Source organism: Echiichthys vipera, assembly GCF_963691815.1.
Source record: "Echiichthys vipera genome assembly, chromosome: 22".
In the NCBI taxonomy this organism is placed as follows: domain Eukaryota; kingdom Metazoa; phylum Chordata; class Actinopteri; order Perciformes; family Trachinidae; genus Echiichthys; species Echiichthys vipera.
Window position 1 is genome coordinate 15,720,272 of NC_139847.1, and position 17,418 is coordinate 15,737,689.

The window sequence follows — 17,418 nt, forward strand, 5'->3', positions numbered from 1 at the left end:
TGTCCCTTGGGTCCCAGGAGCATGAGTAGGTTTGTTTCGCAATCACCTAAAACATACGTCTCACAAATGTATTGGTGTTCAGTGTGTACTTCCATGTGCCTGCTCTGCTTGCAGCTCTACCCAGTGCCATCCGAGAAATTGCGGTAAGAGACGAAGGAAATCCATTTTTGACAAGGCTTATCTTAACACTGCAGTTACCTTTCCTTCTCACAAGTAGTTTCTCATGTCCGTGTATGTGTGTGCATCTTTGTGTGAGTACATGTGTTTGCATGAACATGTGGGTGGAATAAATTCAGGAACAGAAGGTACATTACCTCAGTGCAGACAGGCAATAGAGCAGAACAAAGAGATAGATAATGAGAACCAGGGAGAGGTGAGGCTGGCATGAGGAGAGACACCAGAAATAGATATGCAAAGAGTACTGAGAAAAAAGAGAGAGAAAGAGGGCACAAGAGGTTTGAGAAACAAGCAGGGAGAATGCAAAATGAAAAGTAATAAATAAGGGAAGAGAGATAAGTAAGAAGAAAACATGGCTGTGATTCTGGCTGTTCAACAGGAAAAGATAAACTAGTATTTACTATTAGGGTCAGCAGAGACAGTTAACTACTTTTAACTTCTTCTTTGTGTGCGTGAGTGAATAAGGTGAGAACCTGCTCATGCTGCTCCAACTGTACAGCAAGTTGATTTCCTGTTAAAAAGTGAGTGGTCGGCAGTTTAGGTTACGATAATATCTCTGCTCCTCTGAATGACAAATGGAGGGGTGTTTCACCAGATTAATTTGTAAGATTTTAAATGAATTTAAATGATTTCAAATTAACTTTGGATCTTATACTGTTTAAAGCAGTATAAAGTAGAAATAATTACATAATTCCTAAATAAATTCAGTTTGAAGCAGGGATAATTAAATCAGTTTGCTTGTGAATGTCTTCTGGTATCCCTTTTTTGAGAAAAACACATTGGATTCATTTTCATTGTACTCCCAAAGTTCTTTATGTGCTTCCAATTTTCAAAGTTGGTGTCAAGCTGTTTGGGTAGCAAGTCTACCTAAATATGTAGGCCCTCTTCAGCAAACAACCATGTTAAATTGTTTTAATTTAATTTATTGTTTAATAAAGTGTCCCCTAATCCCTCATGGTCTCCCATTATAAAATTGGAACACAAGAACTATTTGTGAATAGTTTAGCATTAAAAGAGCGCATTGGAATAATAACCTAATTTCAGAGGCAAATAATATTCATTTATAATTTCAGTTTGTGTGAATTTAAAAAGGAATGTTCTTGGCTCACTCTAACTGATGCTCAAGAATGTTCTGTTTAATTAATGCAGCAGGAACTTATTAGCCAATAAATAAAAATGTATTCCTATCTATCCACACCCACCTGGACCAGCTGGAAGTCAGGTACTCCTTTGTGGTGCATTGAAGTGAGGACTTTCTGCAGAATCCTCCAGGTAACACTCTTAGCGCTGCCTGTCTTGCCCACCAACATGGAGGAGTGTCGAGAGTTTTTGGTCTCATAAAGTTGGATGACTTTCGTCATGGTAAAGGGAGTCACCTGCAAACCGCTCTGACGAAGCTCCGCCTCGATGGTCTCCTTCAACTGCAATAATATGACAGTGATGGTTATACTCTGATATTGCACAATGGGGGATTTTTATCTTCAAATGTAGCTGTGCTCATACAGCAGTTTAAAAAATCTTTTTAAATTTATTTTTAAATCCAATTTTAAAGATAATCTGTTGTCTGTTGCTGTAATTATAACCGCACAGTACGAAACTACAAACATGTAATACGTAGACTGAAAAAAACACTATCCCATTCATCTATTTAGCTCTGTTCATCTTTTTTTCCAAATGACTGGAATATCAAAAAAGCTATATGCTATATAAAATATATATATATTTATATAAATATAAATGTACAAAAAAGCAGAGATGTGAAATGCAACATCAAAGCTGCATTCATTATTCAGAATGCATTTGGCTGCTTTGCGTGTGATGATTCATATTTGTATTATTAATCCATCTATATATTTGTTTATCAGAAATCTTTAGACAGGAGATGCAGAAAAGGCAGGGGCCTCAATTGCCGGCTCGACTTGGCATGGCTCGGCGCATCAGCATTACTACCTGCTTGAAGTTGTGTTTTCAGTCGTGTGATTTCAGGGCTACGGCTCTATGGTAGCTCTGTGTATGTTGAACACATTTCTTTACCTTGCCATAGTCTATAATGGGTGTGTCCACAGCAGGGAACAAGTCCTGGGTGATCCCATTGAACAGTGGTACATCAGTAGAGGTCAGCTTAGCAATGTTCATGTCCTTCATAGCCATTAGCAGGATCTGAGGACAGAGGTAGATTGAGTCACAATGACATTGCCTATTGAAAAGTTTAGTTTAATTGAAAGGGAAGGATGGTAGTTAGTTAAATTCTAGTTAAATGTAGAGGTGCTTGTACTCCTATGATTTGTTTGTAGTTAGAAAGGACGCCAAAAGAGAGATGGCAGCACAACCTGGGTTCACATTCAAGCTCATGCAGTCGTAGCAACTTTCTGAAATTCCCTCTTCGTGTTTCCACAGACAGTGTCTCCCTGATGATCTGCAGTAACTATAATTTGGGTGAGAAATATCCATTTGATTTGACTAATTCAGACTGCTGAAGCAGAACAAACACTTACACTGGAAGTGCATTAGGAAGGGATCTCCAAAACGTCAGTATGGACAGGAGGAATGATTATAACCAGTGAAACCTGTTTATGGCCACCTGACTGAAATTTAGAATATCTCCTAATTGTAAACAGTTGAGTATTAAATACCAGTAGATTGGTTCATTTTACATTAGAAAGACAATGAGAGAGAGACCTACTTCTTCATCAGGAACATTGGAGCAAGAGCGACGCTTCCTTCCGGCGTAGCGAAGCAAGGAGGTGAGAGCACGCAGGCCAAAATCATAGTGGTCCTGTATAGACAGCTGCTGCACTGCCAGGGAGTACAGCGTGAACACTTTCTTAGCCAGGAGCTATGAGAATAAAGATAGACACAGAGGTGGAGTGACATAGAGAGAGATTAATAATCAGAATAATAATAATGGAAGTTCAAATAATACTGTATATGACCCATTTTAATTGCAGATACCATTTTGTTATAGAGCAGCAAGCTAAAATAATACCTGTACCAAGATCAACAATTCAGCTCATTTTTAAAGCTACCAACGAGCTCCTCCACTCTCTCGCATTGAACGGTATGGAGTACACGCTTCATGGAGGTAGGATGGCAAACTCATAGATAGCAATTTCTAACGTGATGTTGCATGTACCTAGCTTGAGGTGTGTTCCTGTGATATTGAAACCGGGGGGTTGTGTGTGGCGTGTGCATGAACTCTGACTGACAGTCAGCTCAACAAACAACAGGCTCTAGGTGCACGTAGAGGCGTGTTTTTTTTTTTCTAAAAGCTGATGATTTATGTTATAGTGGATAGTTATATGAGCATAGTGTCGCTTTCAGTGAATATGATCATAAAAATGTTACCGACTTTCATCTGTTCCATTTAACTGTTTTCCCAGTACACTAAAAGTGTAACGTCTCCTTGAGTGGTAGTACCTTGCAGTTGTTGAAGCCCTCTCCAAACAGCGTGATCTCAGCGATTAGAGTAGAATCTGGCACCACCATAGAGATAGGTCTGAACATGGACTTGAGGTTGTCTGGAAGCTCAGTGCGACCAGCGTAACCTAAGAAGAAATACAAATTGAGAGAAAAGATTTTGATGTAAACACTGAAGCCGAACGTGCCATTTATGAAGGGTTTTCATGACAGAAAAATTATCAAAACTTTCTGAATGTCTCAAACTACTTCCATAACATAGTTTGCATAAAATACAGTGTATGCATGGGAACATTTGTGCTGATCTACCGGGATTCATGGTGATAAAGATGCCACATGACCAGACCAGACGTATGTGCTGCCCGTCAAAATGGAACTTGGTTTGTCCGGCTGAGAGGGCAGACAGGATAGAGAGGATCTGCTGGGCCACTACCGATAACACCTCGATATTGATTCGGTTGAACTCATCAAAGCACCCCCATGCTCCTGTCTGTTCAGGGTGGACATAATGAAATACATACAAAACACACATTAAAAAGAAAATCCACTCCAGTGAAAAAACACATCGTTGTAGACCAAACGTTTGGCTTTTTTCACCCTCGCTGAATAACAAATTGCTTTGCCATGTTTTTGACGCACAGACTAATAAATGGATTGACCAGTTGATTGATTGGTTGACTGATTGATTGAATAGTATTTTTACACTGCGGTTTTGCTTAAGTCAAATTTCTGGGTCCTTTTTCCACCACTGGTCAACACACACAAATAGACTATAGTTTTACCTCTTTTTATCTAGGTTGACACCATTATCATCATTATGATTTTAACTTCAGTTGTCGTTGTCAGAATCATCATCATCATCCCCATCATCATCATCCTCATCTGCTAGCTTTTTCCTACCTGTGCCAGGCCAGAGTACATGCGTCCCATGGATTTGTAATCCAGTCCTTCAGAGCAGTTGACGACAATGACGTACATGCCTAGAGCTTTGCCCAAGTCCTTTACTGTCTCTGTCTTCCCAGTACCAGCTGGGCCTTTAGGAGAGCCCCCCCGATGGAGATGGAGTGCTGTAGTCAGGGTCATGTAGCACCTGGACAGAGTCAAATGTTTACAGAGAGAATCAATGTAGAACGCAATATTCATTATAAGCAAATATGATCAGGATATTTTTGGTATCAAAGCACCATTAAACAAATTAAATAAACATATACTGAAACTTTGAATGAATGACTGTATGACTTGGATGTAACAACAGGGTCCAAAATGGTAATACAGTATGTTGTAAGCCTTTAAAGCTGTACTTTAATCCATCCATTGTGAACCAATATATCCTACAATCTTCCCACTGCAACAACAATTAACATAATAATTATTTTATCTGTCCATGCCAAGGTGTAATCTAGTGAATATGCTATAGCAACAATGCTATTGGCAGATTCCGTCTGCTCTTATCTAATTCAATCAATTTTTTATTTTTTATTACAAAGATACTGATCACAGTGCAAATCTGCCCTCAGTCCCCAGAATGGGGGGGGGGGGGGGTCACTTAGTTGTCTGATACTCAATATGAATACCATTAAAAATATAAATACTTTGATTAATTACTTATGAATGAATTAACTGACATGTAACAGGTTGACTGATGCACTGTGTTGATGCATTTGTTGGTTGGTGCACTAATTGACTGACTGAATGATTGATAGCTACCTGTCAGTGAGTGGGGTGATGACGAGCCGTCCAGAGTTGCCCAGGTACTCATAGCCATACTTGAAACGTGTGTTGGTCTGTCTGATTATGCAATCATCCAAATCCTATTGGGAGGACAAACAAGCCAGAAAATGGACATGTTTAGTGGATGTTGTCTGTGTCTCCTTCCAATTCAGCTGAGCTCAGCAAAGCTGGTCTTGTGCTGCCATTAGACAGGTCAGCAATCTGACCGCTCATCGAACATCCTTTCAAAAATGTTGTTGAAATGATGGCTTTACTGTTACTTGTATCTCTCAGAGTATACCTTATCCCAGTACAGTCGCAGCTGGCAGAGCCACTCAAAAGCATTGACATCATTGCAGCCTGCCTTGGCCAGCTTGTCAATGACATCCCGAGCATGAACTTCCACTGTGACCAGCGCTACAATCTTCAAACGTAGAACTTTGGACAGGTTGCCACGGATGAGATCTGAATATGATTGAAGCATGGAGACCTGAGAAACAAAGACGCCTTTTAAATCTCAACATCATTACGCTGGTTATACACAATGCTGAAAATGCTTAACTCAAGACGCAGATGACAAAACACATTTTACATGCTTAGAATCATCATACCCGGTATGGAAACATACTAGCAAGTAAACAAATCATCACAGCGAGTTCACAAACTTTACTTAAGCAACAAAAAGTAAATCCAACCTGTTTCTTCTTCATGGACTTAAGGGATGACTTATCCCCTCTGTCCTTGCTGGTAATGAGAGATTTAGTGACATCAGTGGTCCACTGGATCTGACTGGCGGTGATCAGCAACTAAAACAGGAAGAATTGGGATTTGTAAAATGAGCAAACATAATTGCAATTACGCACTGATTTTCAAATTTGAAATTTATATATCATTTGTTTTGGAGAGACATTTGTGTTTGGTAATATTATTTCTGGATATTTTCATGCTTTGTCTTTTCTTTCTTCTTTCTCTCTTCAATTACATGTTTGAGATAAACTAAACTGAAACTGAAATGTATTATTAAATAATTGCTATGTTTTCAGTGTCTGCGCGTCCTGCAGCTCATTGCCGCTACTGTCAAAGTCACAGCCACAGGAGGAGGGGGAGGTGCCACAGAGCAACCGTGACAGCATGTATGTGGATCTAGGGCAGGTGAGATTTGGGCACAAAAATACAAAGAACAGCTCTTGGTTCCCCCCGTTCACACCAAAGGCTGTTCAAAAGAACCGCTGCGTTCGTACGCGTCACATCACTATTTTGTATCCATCTTATTTTTTCTGCATCAGTGACCCAAGAATGTCGGATGGGTGAAGATGTGAAAGCACGATGGGCAGTTTAATGGGGAAAGGACAAAGACAGATGTACCTGTCCTGGCATCTCTCTGACCCATTTGTCTCTTTGCTTTGTCATCTTCTTCAGAGCTTCAAGACAGCTGCACAGACCTTCCTTTAGTGTATTACGCATGGTCTTCTCAACGTCACACAGCCAAAGCTACAAATACACAAAACAAAAATGGTGCTCACATTCGCCCCCATAACTCTTTGTATATTGATTATGAACACAAATAATAATCAAAATCATCAAGCTGTACCTCCACAGGTCTGTCCAGATTTATTACATACATGAATGGAATAAACTCCCCATCAGCAGAGAACATCCCGGTGGCTTCTAGTTTACTGATCTATGGACGACACACATACACATTAGCATCTCTGTCTGTGTATTCTGTATGATATTAAAACAGTGTTTTGTGGTCCATGTTTTGAGGCCACTTCATCCTGGAAACTTGACTTACAATCAAGTAAAATGATGTGGTCCAATACATTGACCCTAATCATTGCAGCCTCCAGGTGCTTTTAAAAATAAACACTAGCAAGATTCTAGATTCTAATCAGGCTTGATGTACCACTGGAGAGCACACTTTATTGTGCACGCAGACACACACACACACGCACACACGCACACACACACACACACACACACACACACACACACAAACACACCTTTATGGCCTTTATGATAGTTCCTGCATTTGTGTCCTGTTATACCCATTAAGTAGTATATGAGAGAATCTGGTCTCAGCGACTAACTTCAGTTAAAGAAACCCTGCTCATGTAAATGTATAAGTGTACTAATCTAATCTCAACTAAATGGCCTTAAATGACTCTTTCGCAGTCATAGTGCAGCACTGGCCACTGAGTGTATGAGCCTGGGATTCATTTTATGATCATTTGCATGTTCCCTGCCTTTTCAAAGCGCAGGCGATTGATGTTGTCAAAACACTTCTTCAGGTGGGGTTGCATGGCTGCAGGGTTCTGTGACTGCCCAAGGATCTCCAACACATCATCATTTGACAGGAAGTAAAATCTTGGGAAGATCTGCCTCTTGGTCTCCAGGTACATGTCCAGGGCCTTCTGGATCTCCTCCAGCTTGGCACTCACTCCAGACAGCTTCTCAGGCAAGCCTGAAAGACCAAGAAGAGAGGCTGTTTGAGGACTTTACTCAATTTTTAATATATCTTTTATATGTTTTATTAATGACAAAGTCTCTTCATCATCACAGGCTTGTTTCTTAACACACTCTAATCCTACCCAACTATTTTTTTTAATATGTTTTGTAACCCAACACAAGTTAAAGGACAACATGTACTGATTTCATACCCACATGTCCTTTAAGTAAATATGAATTATCTTGTTCTACCTGGATGGTGTGTTCCCTGCGAGGCGTTGTTATCCTTGTGGAGTCGGCCCATGATGGTCTTCCAAATAGAACTAATGTCTTCAAAGTCTTTGCACTCTCCAGGCAGCTGCTCCCTGATGTCCTTTCCTTGGAAAATGTTCTGGAGGGATGAAGAAATGAAAAATGGAGGGTGACAGAGAAAGATGGCAGTGGGGTAGTGAAAAGAGGTTAATTGTGGTGAGCACACCAAAACCAGAGAGCAGTGACAGAGATAATTCAGTAGAACAGCACTCAAACTGAATGATACTTCCTCCCACCCCCAAAAACAAGTATATTAGGTTAATGCTCATTGACTAAGCAAAAAATACTGGAGTTGGATCCAACTCCTAAGAAGTAACAATAAAGGAATCTTCTTCTTCTCTGAGCACTGCTATAAAGAGGAAGACCTACATTTAGTACTGTGCCTAAACACATTCTGCACTGTATATTGTGCCAACAATTGAAGATCACATCTACTGAAGTACACTCAAACTCTCCATTAACAAATGACCACTACAGATAATAAATGTGTACTTCCATTAAATTTGTAAAAATAACAGTAATGAAATGTCAGCCATAAAGCAATGAATACCCATGTATAGTAATGAATTCTATCAGATAGTAGAGTATGTGAGTGTTTCCCATACCTCCAGATAAATCCACTGACGTTGCACAGTGAGGATCATCTCGATGACTTCCAGCACCTGTGAGAGCCGCCGCTCCCAGCGGTCCACCTCCTGCTCAAAGGCTTTGACAAACCGAGAAGCCTTCATTGTGGACAAAACAACCATGTTGTCGTCCAGGGCCTGGAAAATCTCCTCTGTAGACCTGGAGGGACAGGGACGGAGAAGGAAACTGCTGATGACTGCTTAATATAATGGATCCCAATGGTGGTATAGTATACAGTAATCAGTTTATTAGGTTATCCAATGCATTTGCATAAATTATTTAATACATTATTATTATCATTATTATTATTATTATTATTATTATGTTCAGTTTTTTAAAACTGTCTCTGCAGAACATTGAGAGGTATTTCTAATATTTACTCCCCCTTGTGCCAACGTAAATCCTGCATACAGACTTAAAGGAGGCCCCTGTTAATATCCATGATCATAATTTGATGTTATATGACCAACTCAAATAATGAATCAAATAATAATAAAAAAGTTACAGAGAGAATTTGATCTGGGGAAATGACAATGTCGTTTCGTAGCAAAAGTAGTAAAGAAGCTGGACAAGATGATTTGTTGGGTGTTCTTCTTTATCAGCTTTGTCCGTGTCATCTACTTTAGTTGAAAACTTGGCCAGCAATGCCACATGTTTCTCTTCGTTATTTTTACTGTGGGCCAGTGCCCCCCCTCTGTCGAATCAGTGGAAATGACTTGGGCTGTTAATTAGACTTGGGACTAGATTAGGGCCTGAGGTCTGACTCTATTCCTTTTTAAATGCAGCAGATGGCCTGAGCATTCCTGCTTTCACCAGCCAGACTGTCACTTGCTTAACTCTGTTTTTTTGACTCATTCCTGAGTCAAAAAAACTGACACCAAACAAACAAACTTGCTCCCTTTTTCTGACATGTCGGACAAGGCTGTTAACAGACAGATCATTCTCACATCACATATGCTCTCTACTATACAGTCGTGCTATAGAGGCATTTCATTTCGACGATACACAAACGGAGCTCGACTGAGACATCACTGGATGGCAGTCTTGAACTGTATGATGAGCAGAGCTGTGGGATCTAGTAATGCACGTAAATGAGACACAAATCTTTGATCATAAGTTGGAGTGAGTTTAAGTCTGGGTCACAGTAACAACTTCTTGAACCTTCCACCCAACACTGCCTTCCATTCTTGCTTCCTCACCTCAGCCGAAAGTGGCCTTGATTTTTGTAAGGTTCAATGTCCAAGGATGTTTCCTCCCATGTCTTAGTAATGTTCTCCAGACCCTTAAATAACAAACAAAAGGATCAATGTTACCAGACAGAACACACCACTGACGTGGTGGAAAATACGGGGGAATTGTTGGGTTTATGTAAATCGTAAATAAGTCATAGAGTGCGGTCTATACCTACTCTGTAAAGTGTCCTGAGATAACTTTTGTTATGATTTGGCACTATAAATGAAATTGAATTGAATTGAACTGAACATTTCCATAATGACATATTTTCATGATTATATTATGTATGACAGGAACCCGTAGATCTTAGTTCTACTGGAAACATTTCTGATAATTCAGAGAATCTGCACAACTAGGTGCTGCTTTAGTAAATAATAAGTTGATTATATGCAGATAGCGAGTACAAATGTGACAGAAAGTCACAAGGCAAATATGCAATATGCTTCTATGTGCATAAATCTGGCCCTTAAACTGCACTGATGAAACCTCTGTGAGTACTGACATGTGTGGTACGGTAATGGAGAGGGGCAAGGGGCAAGACTGATGTCGACAAAGGCTGAGAACCAAGCACCAGGCTAGCTACCCAAGAAGAGCAGGCCTGGAAAGGAGCCAGTTAACTTGGCTCACCAAAGTTTTTGGGCAAGACTGATTAGAATGAATGGTAGCAGGAGAATCATCAAAACTGCATCAGTCTAGACTGGAGGAAGAGACTTCACCTGTTCTATGGAGAGTTCCTTGCTAGCAGCTCCAGAGATCTCACAGATGTTGTCAGTATACATGTCAAAGCCCAGAGATATGATCTTTTCAAGAGTGAATTCACTGCTCGTTTGGTCAAACGAACACTGCAGCTGTTCCCAGATCTGCTTCCAGTGCCTGAAAGAAAGAGGATGATAAAGGTGTAGTTGGAAGACTAGAACCTTCCAGATGACTGTAACCTGATCAAGATAATTGTATTCATGGAACCCAAAATCACAAATCACATACTTGCTTTAGAGGACTGTACAATTTGTAAAACATATTACGCCCTCTTTTTTTAAGACCAGTATTTATTAACAAACAGAGGGGATACCACAATAAAAAACATATGCTTACTACATGCCGATATGTCTACATTTAGAATCTGGCAGTACTGTATACGCTGATTAAGTTAAACTTTCACAAAGCTACACCTTGATATTATTTTTTTATATTCATTAGACACTACTAACGTCACACATTGTTTGTACAGGTCTGGGAGCATCCAGGAATGCACAACTGACCTTCTTACTACTGAGTGAAGGACATAAAGATCACTGGCATCAGTGATGTACTAAAGCAATGTCTAGTGTGTTAAAAGTTTATAAAACTAGGCCATCTGTGAACCACTTCAGCATGAGTAGAGAGAAACCATATATTGGCATGACAGGTGTATCACTCTGCTCTGAGCTCTGTACCGGAGCATCATTAGCCACTGACTGACATTACTGACAGCTGGCATGGAGAGGAGAGGGATGGAGGGTGGAATAGAGAGGGAGGAGACAGCAGAATCTGTGCCAACTTTCCCCCCCTGGTTGTTGTCTTCCTTTTCACTCACAGCAACAGTGCTCTCTTAACAGCAAGTGGGCTGAACACAGGATGTATTTTGCTTCTGTCTTTTTTTTAATCCTAGTGTTTTTAACCCTGTTTTCTGGTGCAGTGCACCAGGGCAACATGGGATGCATACACAGCCCTTGAAGAAAGGGTTTATCCCAAAGAAAAAAATCTGTCCATTTCACTCAAAGCAAAACCAACCTGGATTTTTTAAAATTGTTGTGTGCTTTATAAATACATTTGGATCGGATTCGGTGACAAATTAACAGCATATCATTAAGCAAATTAAGCATGCATATCATTCATTCCCTCTGGTATTAGTCTTCTAAAAAGGGACTTTAAAGCACTAATTATTATTTAACTAATGGAGAAGTATTATTTAGTTGTGCTCCTGCCATCTTAAGCATAGGGTAAGGAAATTATTACAAGAGCAATTCCAAGATATACTAAAGTGACAAGTGTTATATGATGAAGAAATACATGTAGACACTTGGTTTCAATTAATACCTGTCTCTCATGGCTGGGTTCCTCAGATCAGCAATGAGAGGGATGATCCTCTTGAACTGGTCAATCTTGTTCTTGGAGAAATTTACTATGTCCCACTCCTTATCCTGCAATCAAACACAGATCAGGTCCTCACTACTGTGTAATGCTTTATTCTTGGGAAGCTGTGCATTTTGTGATATTAGCACCAAATTTCTTACATCCTTAAGGGAGGCTATGAAATGATTTAGCTGTCACTGTAAAAATGCAATACCTAATGATGTCTCCTAAGAGCTGATGTTGAATCCATTATGAACACAAAGTGATTATCTTTCCTTTCTGCAGAGACCACGATCAAAGTACAGTTTCTAGATTGTACAGTACTGATCAAATGTATTCTCTGGGCATTTATGTACAACTTACGTATATGCCTGAAACAAACACTGACACAGGTGATATATACTAAACTGGGACTGTCACACTGTAGCAGGACACCACAATCTGCAGCTATCAAATTAACCTTGTGTGGCAGAACTGACCTTTAGTTCTCTCTGGAGTTTGTGGAGTTTTTTGAACATTTCCTGTGCTGTGTTCTCCATGCTCTCCGTCAGCAGCGTGGCAAACTGACCAACCTTCCAGATGTTCCAGTTGGCATTCCACTCCTGTGTGATCTCCCAGACCTGCTGCAGGTGGTCTATGTCCTGTACAAAACATACAGACACAAAACTAACATACGAAAAAACAGAAGCTCAACAAATTCACGCTTGTTGCATATCAACCCCCTTCTATTATCTCTTATCAACTCCCTAATACCATATACTATCAAATATTTGTAAAACTGCCCAAAAAAGTCTTTAAACTGCTTACGTCATTCCCACATGTTGAGGCAGTTTATCACAACCACAACTGCTCATTATGTTAAGAGTCTGTATAAGCTTAAGGCAGATCAACACTATATTAGGACTATAAGCCAAGTGCTTTGTCAGACCTTCTCCAGTATCCGGATGCTTTTGGAGGGGGGAAGTTCTATTTTGAAGAAGGCCAGCCCATGAAGGATGGTGCTCTCTTCCTGTTTTAGATCCTCCAGTTGGCTGCGATGCACTGCTACTTGGTTTAAGGCCATCTCAGGGCTTAGTGCACTGTCAAATGGACCTGGATATGCACATGCAAAAAGTTGGGACTTACAAAACACATGAAAAAGCATTCAAATAGACAGAAACACACACATGTCCACACACAAACACAAAGATTTGGCTACACAAGTTAACATTCTGGGTGGGGGGAACAAAAGCTCTGACTTGTTTGTCTTTCTTTAAAACAATCACAATCGTCTTGGGTGGCGCTAAGCCCAGGATGCAGCGACAGTGCCCTTGTAAAATAGATAGCAGAGATAGCAGAAGGGGAGGAGAATGCCTGGCATGACCTGACATCAGGCTTTATCCCAGCACTGTACATCCGGTAAGCCAGACTACCCAAACCATGTATGGCTGACTGACAGCTCTGTTATATGATTCCCCCAACACACTCAGGTTCGTACAAGCCTTGAGAAACTTAACCATTAAAAATGTAATCATACAGTAGATATCATATCTTAAATTTACAGGATTACAGATTTTTTACCAAGTACCCTTGATTGTCAGGTGGTCAATTCACTGAATTAGAAAAAAAAATTGATTCCAATGAATAACACAATATAGAATAAATTGCTATTTTAACAGTACATGTAAAATTACATACATTGTTGGTTTATTTCATATCAGCACCCTTACTTTATAGCACACTAATGAGGGGACGGAAAAAAAAATAGAAGCACCCAAAAACAGAAGGGAAGAGACAGGAACCAAAAACAGTGAGAAAGGCACAGCAGAGGAGTGATGCGTTTCAGTCATGATGCGTCTTTCAGTCAGCGACATCCCTTTTTCTGCGAGTCACAAATAATCAGGGGCAGGAAAAATAGATAAGATACAGACTGTTGTAAAAAGGCTTCCTCAAGATCAGCAATGGCTCATGGACAGATGGAAACAGAAGGAAGGAAACAGAGAGAGCAAACGTAAGTGTGTGAAAGAGAGAGCGTCTTTGACCTGTGCTGTTGAACTCCTGCAAAGTGCTCTGGATCTTCTTCTTGAACTCTTCAGAGGAGAGGACGAGGCTGTTTTTAAACTTCTCCTTGTGCTTTTGCAGCATGATGTCACTGTCAATCAACACCTGCTGGAACCACACCCACTCCCCATCTAGCACCTCACGCATGTCCTGCACCTGTAGGTACACCAAGTTGAGATTGGAATCAAGATGAGAAGGCATGTTTTTTTCTGAGTATACATTTACGGTATGTGTAAATACAGATACAGCGCCCATCACTACCAAAGAAGACAGAGTTATGATGATGCCTGTATTCTGCTGAAATGTGTGTGTGGACAAAAATTCTACCGATTTCATTATTTACTTCAGGGAGGATGAACAATAAACATGAGATGCATTAATTGTTCTAAACCATAGACTGTATATAAAGATGGATGATGTGTCTCAATTTCCTCCCACTGTACAAAAGTGAAGCCAAAATATCCCAGATAAAGGCGCCTTCATGTTGTTATTTTGCCACCAGAGTCTAGCAGTAGTGATCAGGTGGTATCAAAGTCAATACATCCTCCTGACCAGCCATCGCAATCACAGTTGTTAATCATGACATTCGCCCTGTTTTTAACTTATTAAAACCAAAACACCCTAAGAGACATTACAGGGGTACAAACAACAATAATTTTCAATATTCTATACAGTTTATACACATACACAGTCAAAGTACGTGTGTTTGAATGTATACAGCCCGGTATCAGGTTTGCTTACAGCCAGTTCCACAGGGACTTCATATTTGTCCAGGATAGCAAACTGTTCATGGATGAGAGGAATCTGAGCTTCTGTCTTGGCCAAATCTCCTTGGAGGGACTCCAAGAGCTTCAGGCTCTCAGCAAGATCTGCCAGTGTTTGAGGGGTTTGTTTCAGCCTAAACACACATGCACATGCACACACACACCACAGAGTCACACAACATTTAGTACACTACATATTTTAAATGTTTACATGATCTAAATCTGCTCATTCACCCAGGATAGGTTAAATCAATAAAGTACTTTTGGGTTGTCCCCCATGGCTTAGGGGGTTAAGATGCCTAATACCAGGATCTTTGTAGATCTCTCTCCCTCTTTACTTGTCATCTCAACTCTCTGTGATTAAAACATAAAATGCTCCCCATAATAAAGTACATTTTACGTGACTCCCCACCTGTTGGCATTGTCTTGCAGGGAGGCATGAAGTTCTTTTAGGCGGTTGCTAGCCATGCGGCTTAGCAGCTGGGTGAACTTGGTTTGCCACTCACTGCACAGCTGTGCCAAGGAGGACTTGAGTGGTGAACAGTCCAGCATGACGAACCGGATGTTCAATACCGTCTCTTCCTGTTGAACACTGTTGTTCTTTTCTGTGTACCTGGGGGTGAACCAGAGATTGGACATGAAACAGAAATGCAGAAGAGGGAGATTTATGACCTAAAGCGTCATAGATACTTCCTAAACAGGTCCGTTAAAGTTGTACTCCGTAAGAATTGAGATATGTTTTTTCTAGCGGCCTCTTTGGCGCTAAGATGTAACTGCAGGCAAGCCTGTTCTTTCAGCATAACCATTAATGACGATCTGGGCCAGCAGACCAACCTCTGTCAGCAGCGTCACAAACATGGCGGCATATTAACATCTTGCCCGGGAATGTCGACAGAGACCTACATATGAATACTTGGCAGAAAGTCATATGAAGTAAGTCATATGATCAATCACCATTGTTTTAACTCACTCTTTAGTAGATAGTAACTTAAAAGACAATTAACTAGATGAAAATCTTAAGGAGCACAACTTTGAAGAATGAAGTTTTGAATTGAGTGCCTGTGTATATCTGCATCAAAAGTAGTGACTGGCGGGTTTAGTCTCTGGTAGCGTTGTATAAAGGAGTCCTGGTTGTTCTCCCAGATATCCCTGTATTTGTCCCAGGTCTTTAGATAAGCATGCAGGTGGCTGGCATTGGCTGTCATCCCTGTGGCCACTGCAGCCTGAATCTTCCTTATCTCCTCGTCTTGTTCTGAAGGATCAAAGAGGACGAAGGTGACCACGGGGGCAAGAGTAGAAGCACACACAGACAGATGTGGTCACATATCGGCTTCTTAGTAATCTGCAATCCTCTAATTTCCAAGGATGCTATATATACTGTACATCAGGTCTACATTCAGCACCAAGAAAAAACTGATTGGATGTGCAAAATCTTTCTTGGGAAATGTCGATTATCTGAGGAAAAATCTTTTTTCCAACCTAAGTTGATGTGTATGGGATTCCCCTGGGACCGTTTGCAGGAGAGAACGTCAGGCAGTCGTTTGAATTCTGAGATGGTGTTGATGAGCTGAGGCATAATGTTCACAATCTGAGCAAGCTTTCCAAGCTTCGGGGAAAACTCCACCTGTCAAAACAGAACCACGCATGTGTCCACACACACACAATCAAACACAAAAACAAACACACGCACTCACACTAACAACTGCTGTCAAGCTAATTTAGTGTGTATGGTTTTATTTAAGCAAGCGTGCATCAAAACAAACCTTAACCATGCAACAGAGCCATACAGCAAGTGCACAGCAAACAGAATATAGCGTGGCGTGTGTGTTTGTGTGTGTGTCTGTGTGTTTGTTTGTGTGTGTGTGTGTGTGTGTGTGTGTGTGTGTGTGTGTGTGTGTGTGTGTGTGTGTGTGTGTGTGTGTGTGTGTGTGTGTGTGTATTCTATGCCAGTGGTTTTCAAAGTGGGGGGTGCTAGGGGGGCCTCAGAAAATTGGAGGGACGATAAGAAAAAAAGGACAGACATCATTATTATAAAATGTAATCAGATTTTTAAAAATCAGAATTATAAAATATAATTCATAATAATAGAACATATCAAAATGTTATTTGCTATGCTCATTTTTCTTATTGCCTGCCAGTCAAAACATCATGATGCCATGATGTCATGTATAGACCTGAGCTGCTTTGCTCCTCAAGCTAGCAAGCTAGCAAGAAATTGGACAGGTTTTTGACAGGAAAAAGGCCAAAGGAACAGACCAACAGCCCTTCTGTGGAGGACACTGCTGCAAAAAAACCTAGGAACTCCTGGCCAACTAAAATCAGAAGGTATGAGGCAGTATACATTAAGTATGGCTTTACAACAATTACAGAAAAAAAGTAATATGTGTAATATGTGAACAATTCTGAGTCTTATGGTTTTGGAATAATCATGCTGTGATTTGAAATTTTACTGTCTTTAACTGTTTTATGTTGTATTTAAACTTTATTTAATGGGCTTCTTCTGTCTTGGCCAGGATACTCTTTAAAAGATATGTTTAAATCTCAATGAGGCTTTTCCTGGTCAAATAAATAAATAAAA

The 17,418-nt window shown here is 40.3% G+C and overlaps 1 protein-coding gene across 1 annotated transcript in view; it reads right to left on the minus strand.

Annotated features, from left to right (window-relative positions):
* dnah2 (dynein, axonemal, heavy chain 2) overlaps positions 1 to 17,418 on the minus strand; it is a gene marked incomplete at both ends in the record, with an annotated part of 64,035 nt that overhangs the window by 35,662 nt on the left and 10,955 nt on the right. The window contains 24 exons of the mRNA XM_083936942.1: positions 1,380 to 1,598; positions 2,212 to 2,337; positions 2,861 to 3,013; positions 3,595 to 3,722; positions 3,904 to 4,084; positions 4,495 to 4,684; positions 5,302 to 5,405; positions 5,606 to 5,794; positions 6,000 to 6,110; positions 6,670 to 6,795; positions 6,896 to 6,985; positions 7,551 to 7,768; positions 8,005 to 8,143; positions 8,670 to 8,850; positions 9,891 to 9,973; positions 10,641 to 10,797; positions 12,001 to 12,104; positions 12,516 to 12,677; positions 12,965 to 13,128; positions 14,058 to 14,232; positions 14,818 to 14,974; positions 15,253 to 15,453; positions 15,900 to 16,092; positions 16,320 to 16,464. Of these exons, the coding sequence (XP_083793068.1) occupies positions 1,380 to 1,598; positions 2,212 to 2,337; positions 2,861 to 3,013; positions 3,595 to 3,722; positions 3,904 to 4,084; positions 4,495 to 4,684; positions 5,302 to 5,405; positions 5,606 to 5,794; positions 6,000 to 6,110; positions 6,670 to 6,795; positions 6,896 to 6,985; positions 7,551 to 7,768; positions 8,005 to 8,143; positions 8,670 to 8,850; positions 9,891 to 9,973; positions 10,641 to 10,797; positions 12,001 to 12,104; positions 12,516 to 12,677; positions 12,965 to 13,128; positions 14,058 to 14,232; positions 14,818 to 14,974; positions 15,253 to 15,453; positions 15,900 to 16,092; positions 16,320 to 16,464 (3,696 nt within the window). The remainder of the gene's footprint in view (positions 1 to 1,379; positions 1,599 to 2,211; positions 2,338 to 2,860; positions 3,014 to 3,594; positions 3,723 to 3,903; positions 4,085 to 4,494; positions 4,685 to 5,301; positions 5,406 to 5,605; positions 5,795 to 5,999; positions 6,111 to 6,669; positions 6,796 to 6,895; positions 6,986 to 7,550; positions 7,769 to 8,004; positions 8,144 to 8,669; positions 8,851 to 9,890; positions 9,974 to 10,640; positions 10,798 to 12,000; positions 12,105 to 12,515; positions 12,678 to 12,964; positions 13,129 to 14,057; positions 14,233 to 14,817; positions 14,975 to 15,252; positions 15,454 to 15,899; positions 16,093 to 16,319; positions 16,465 to 17,418) is intronic.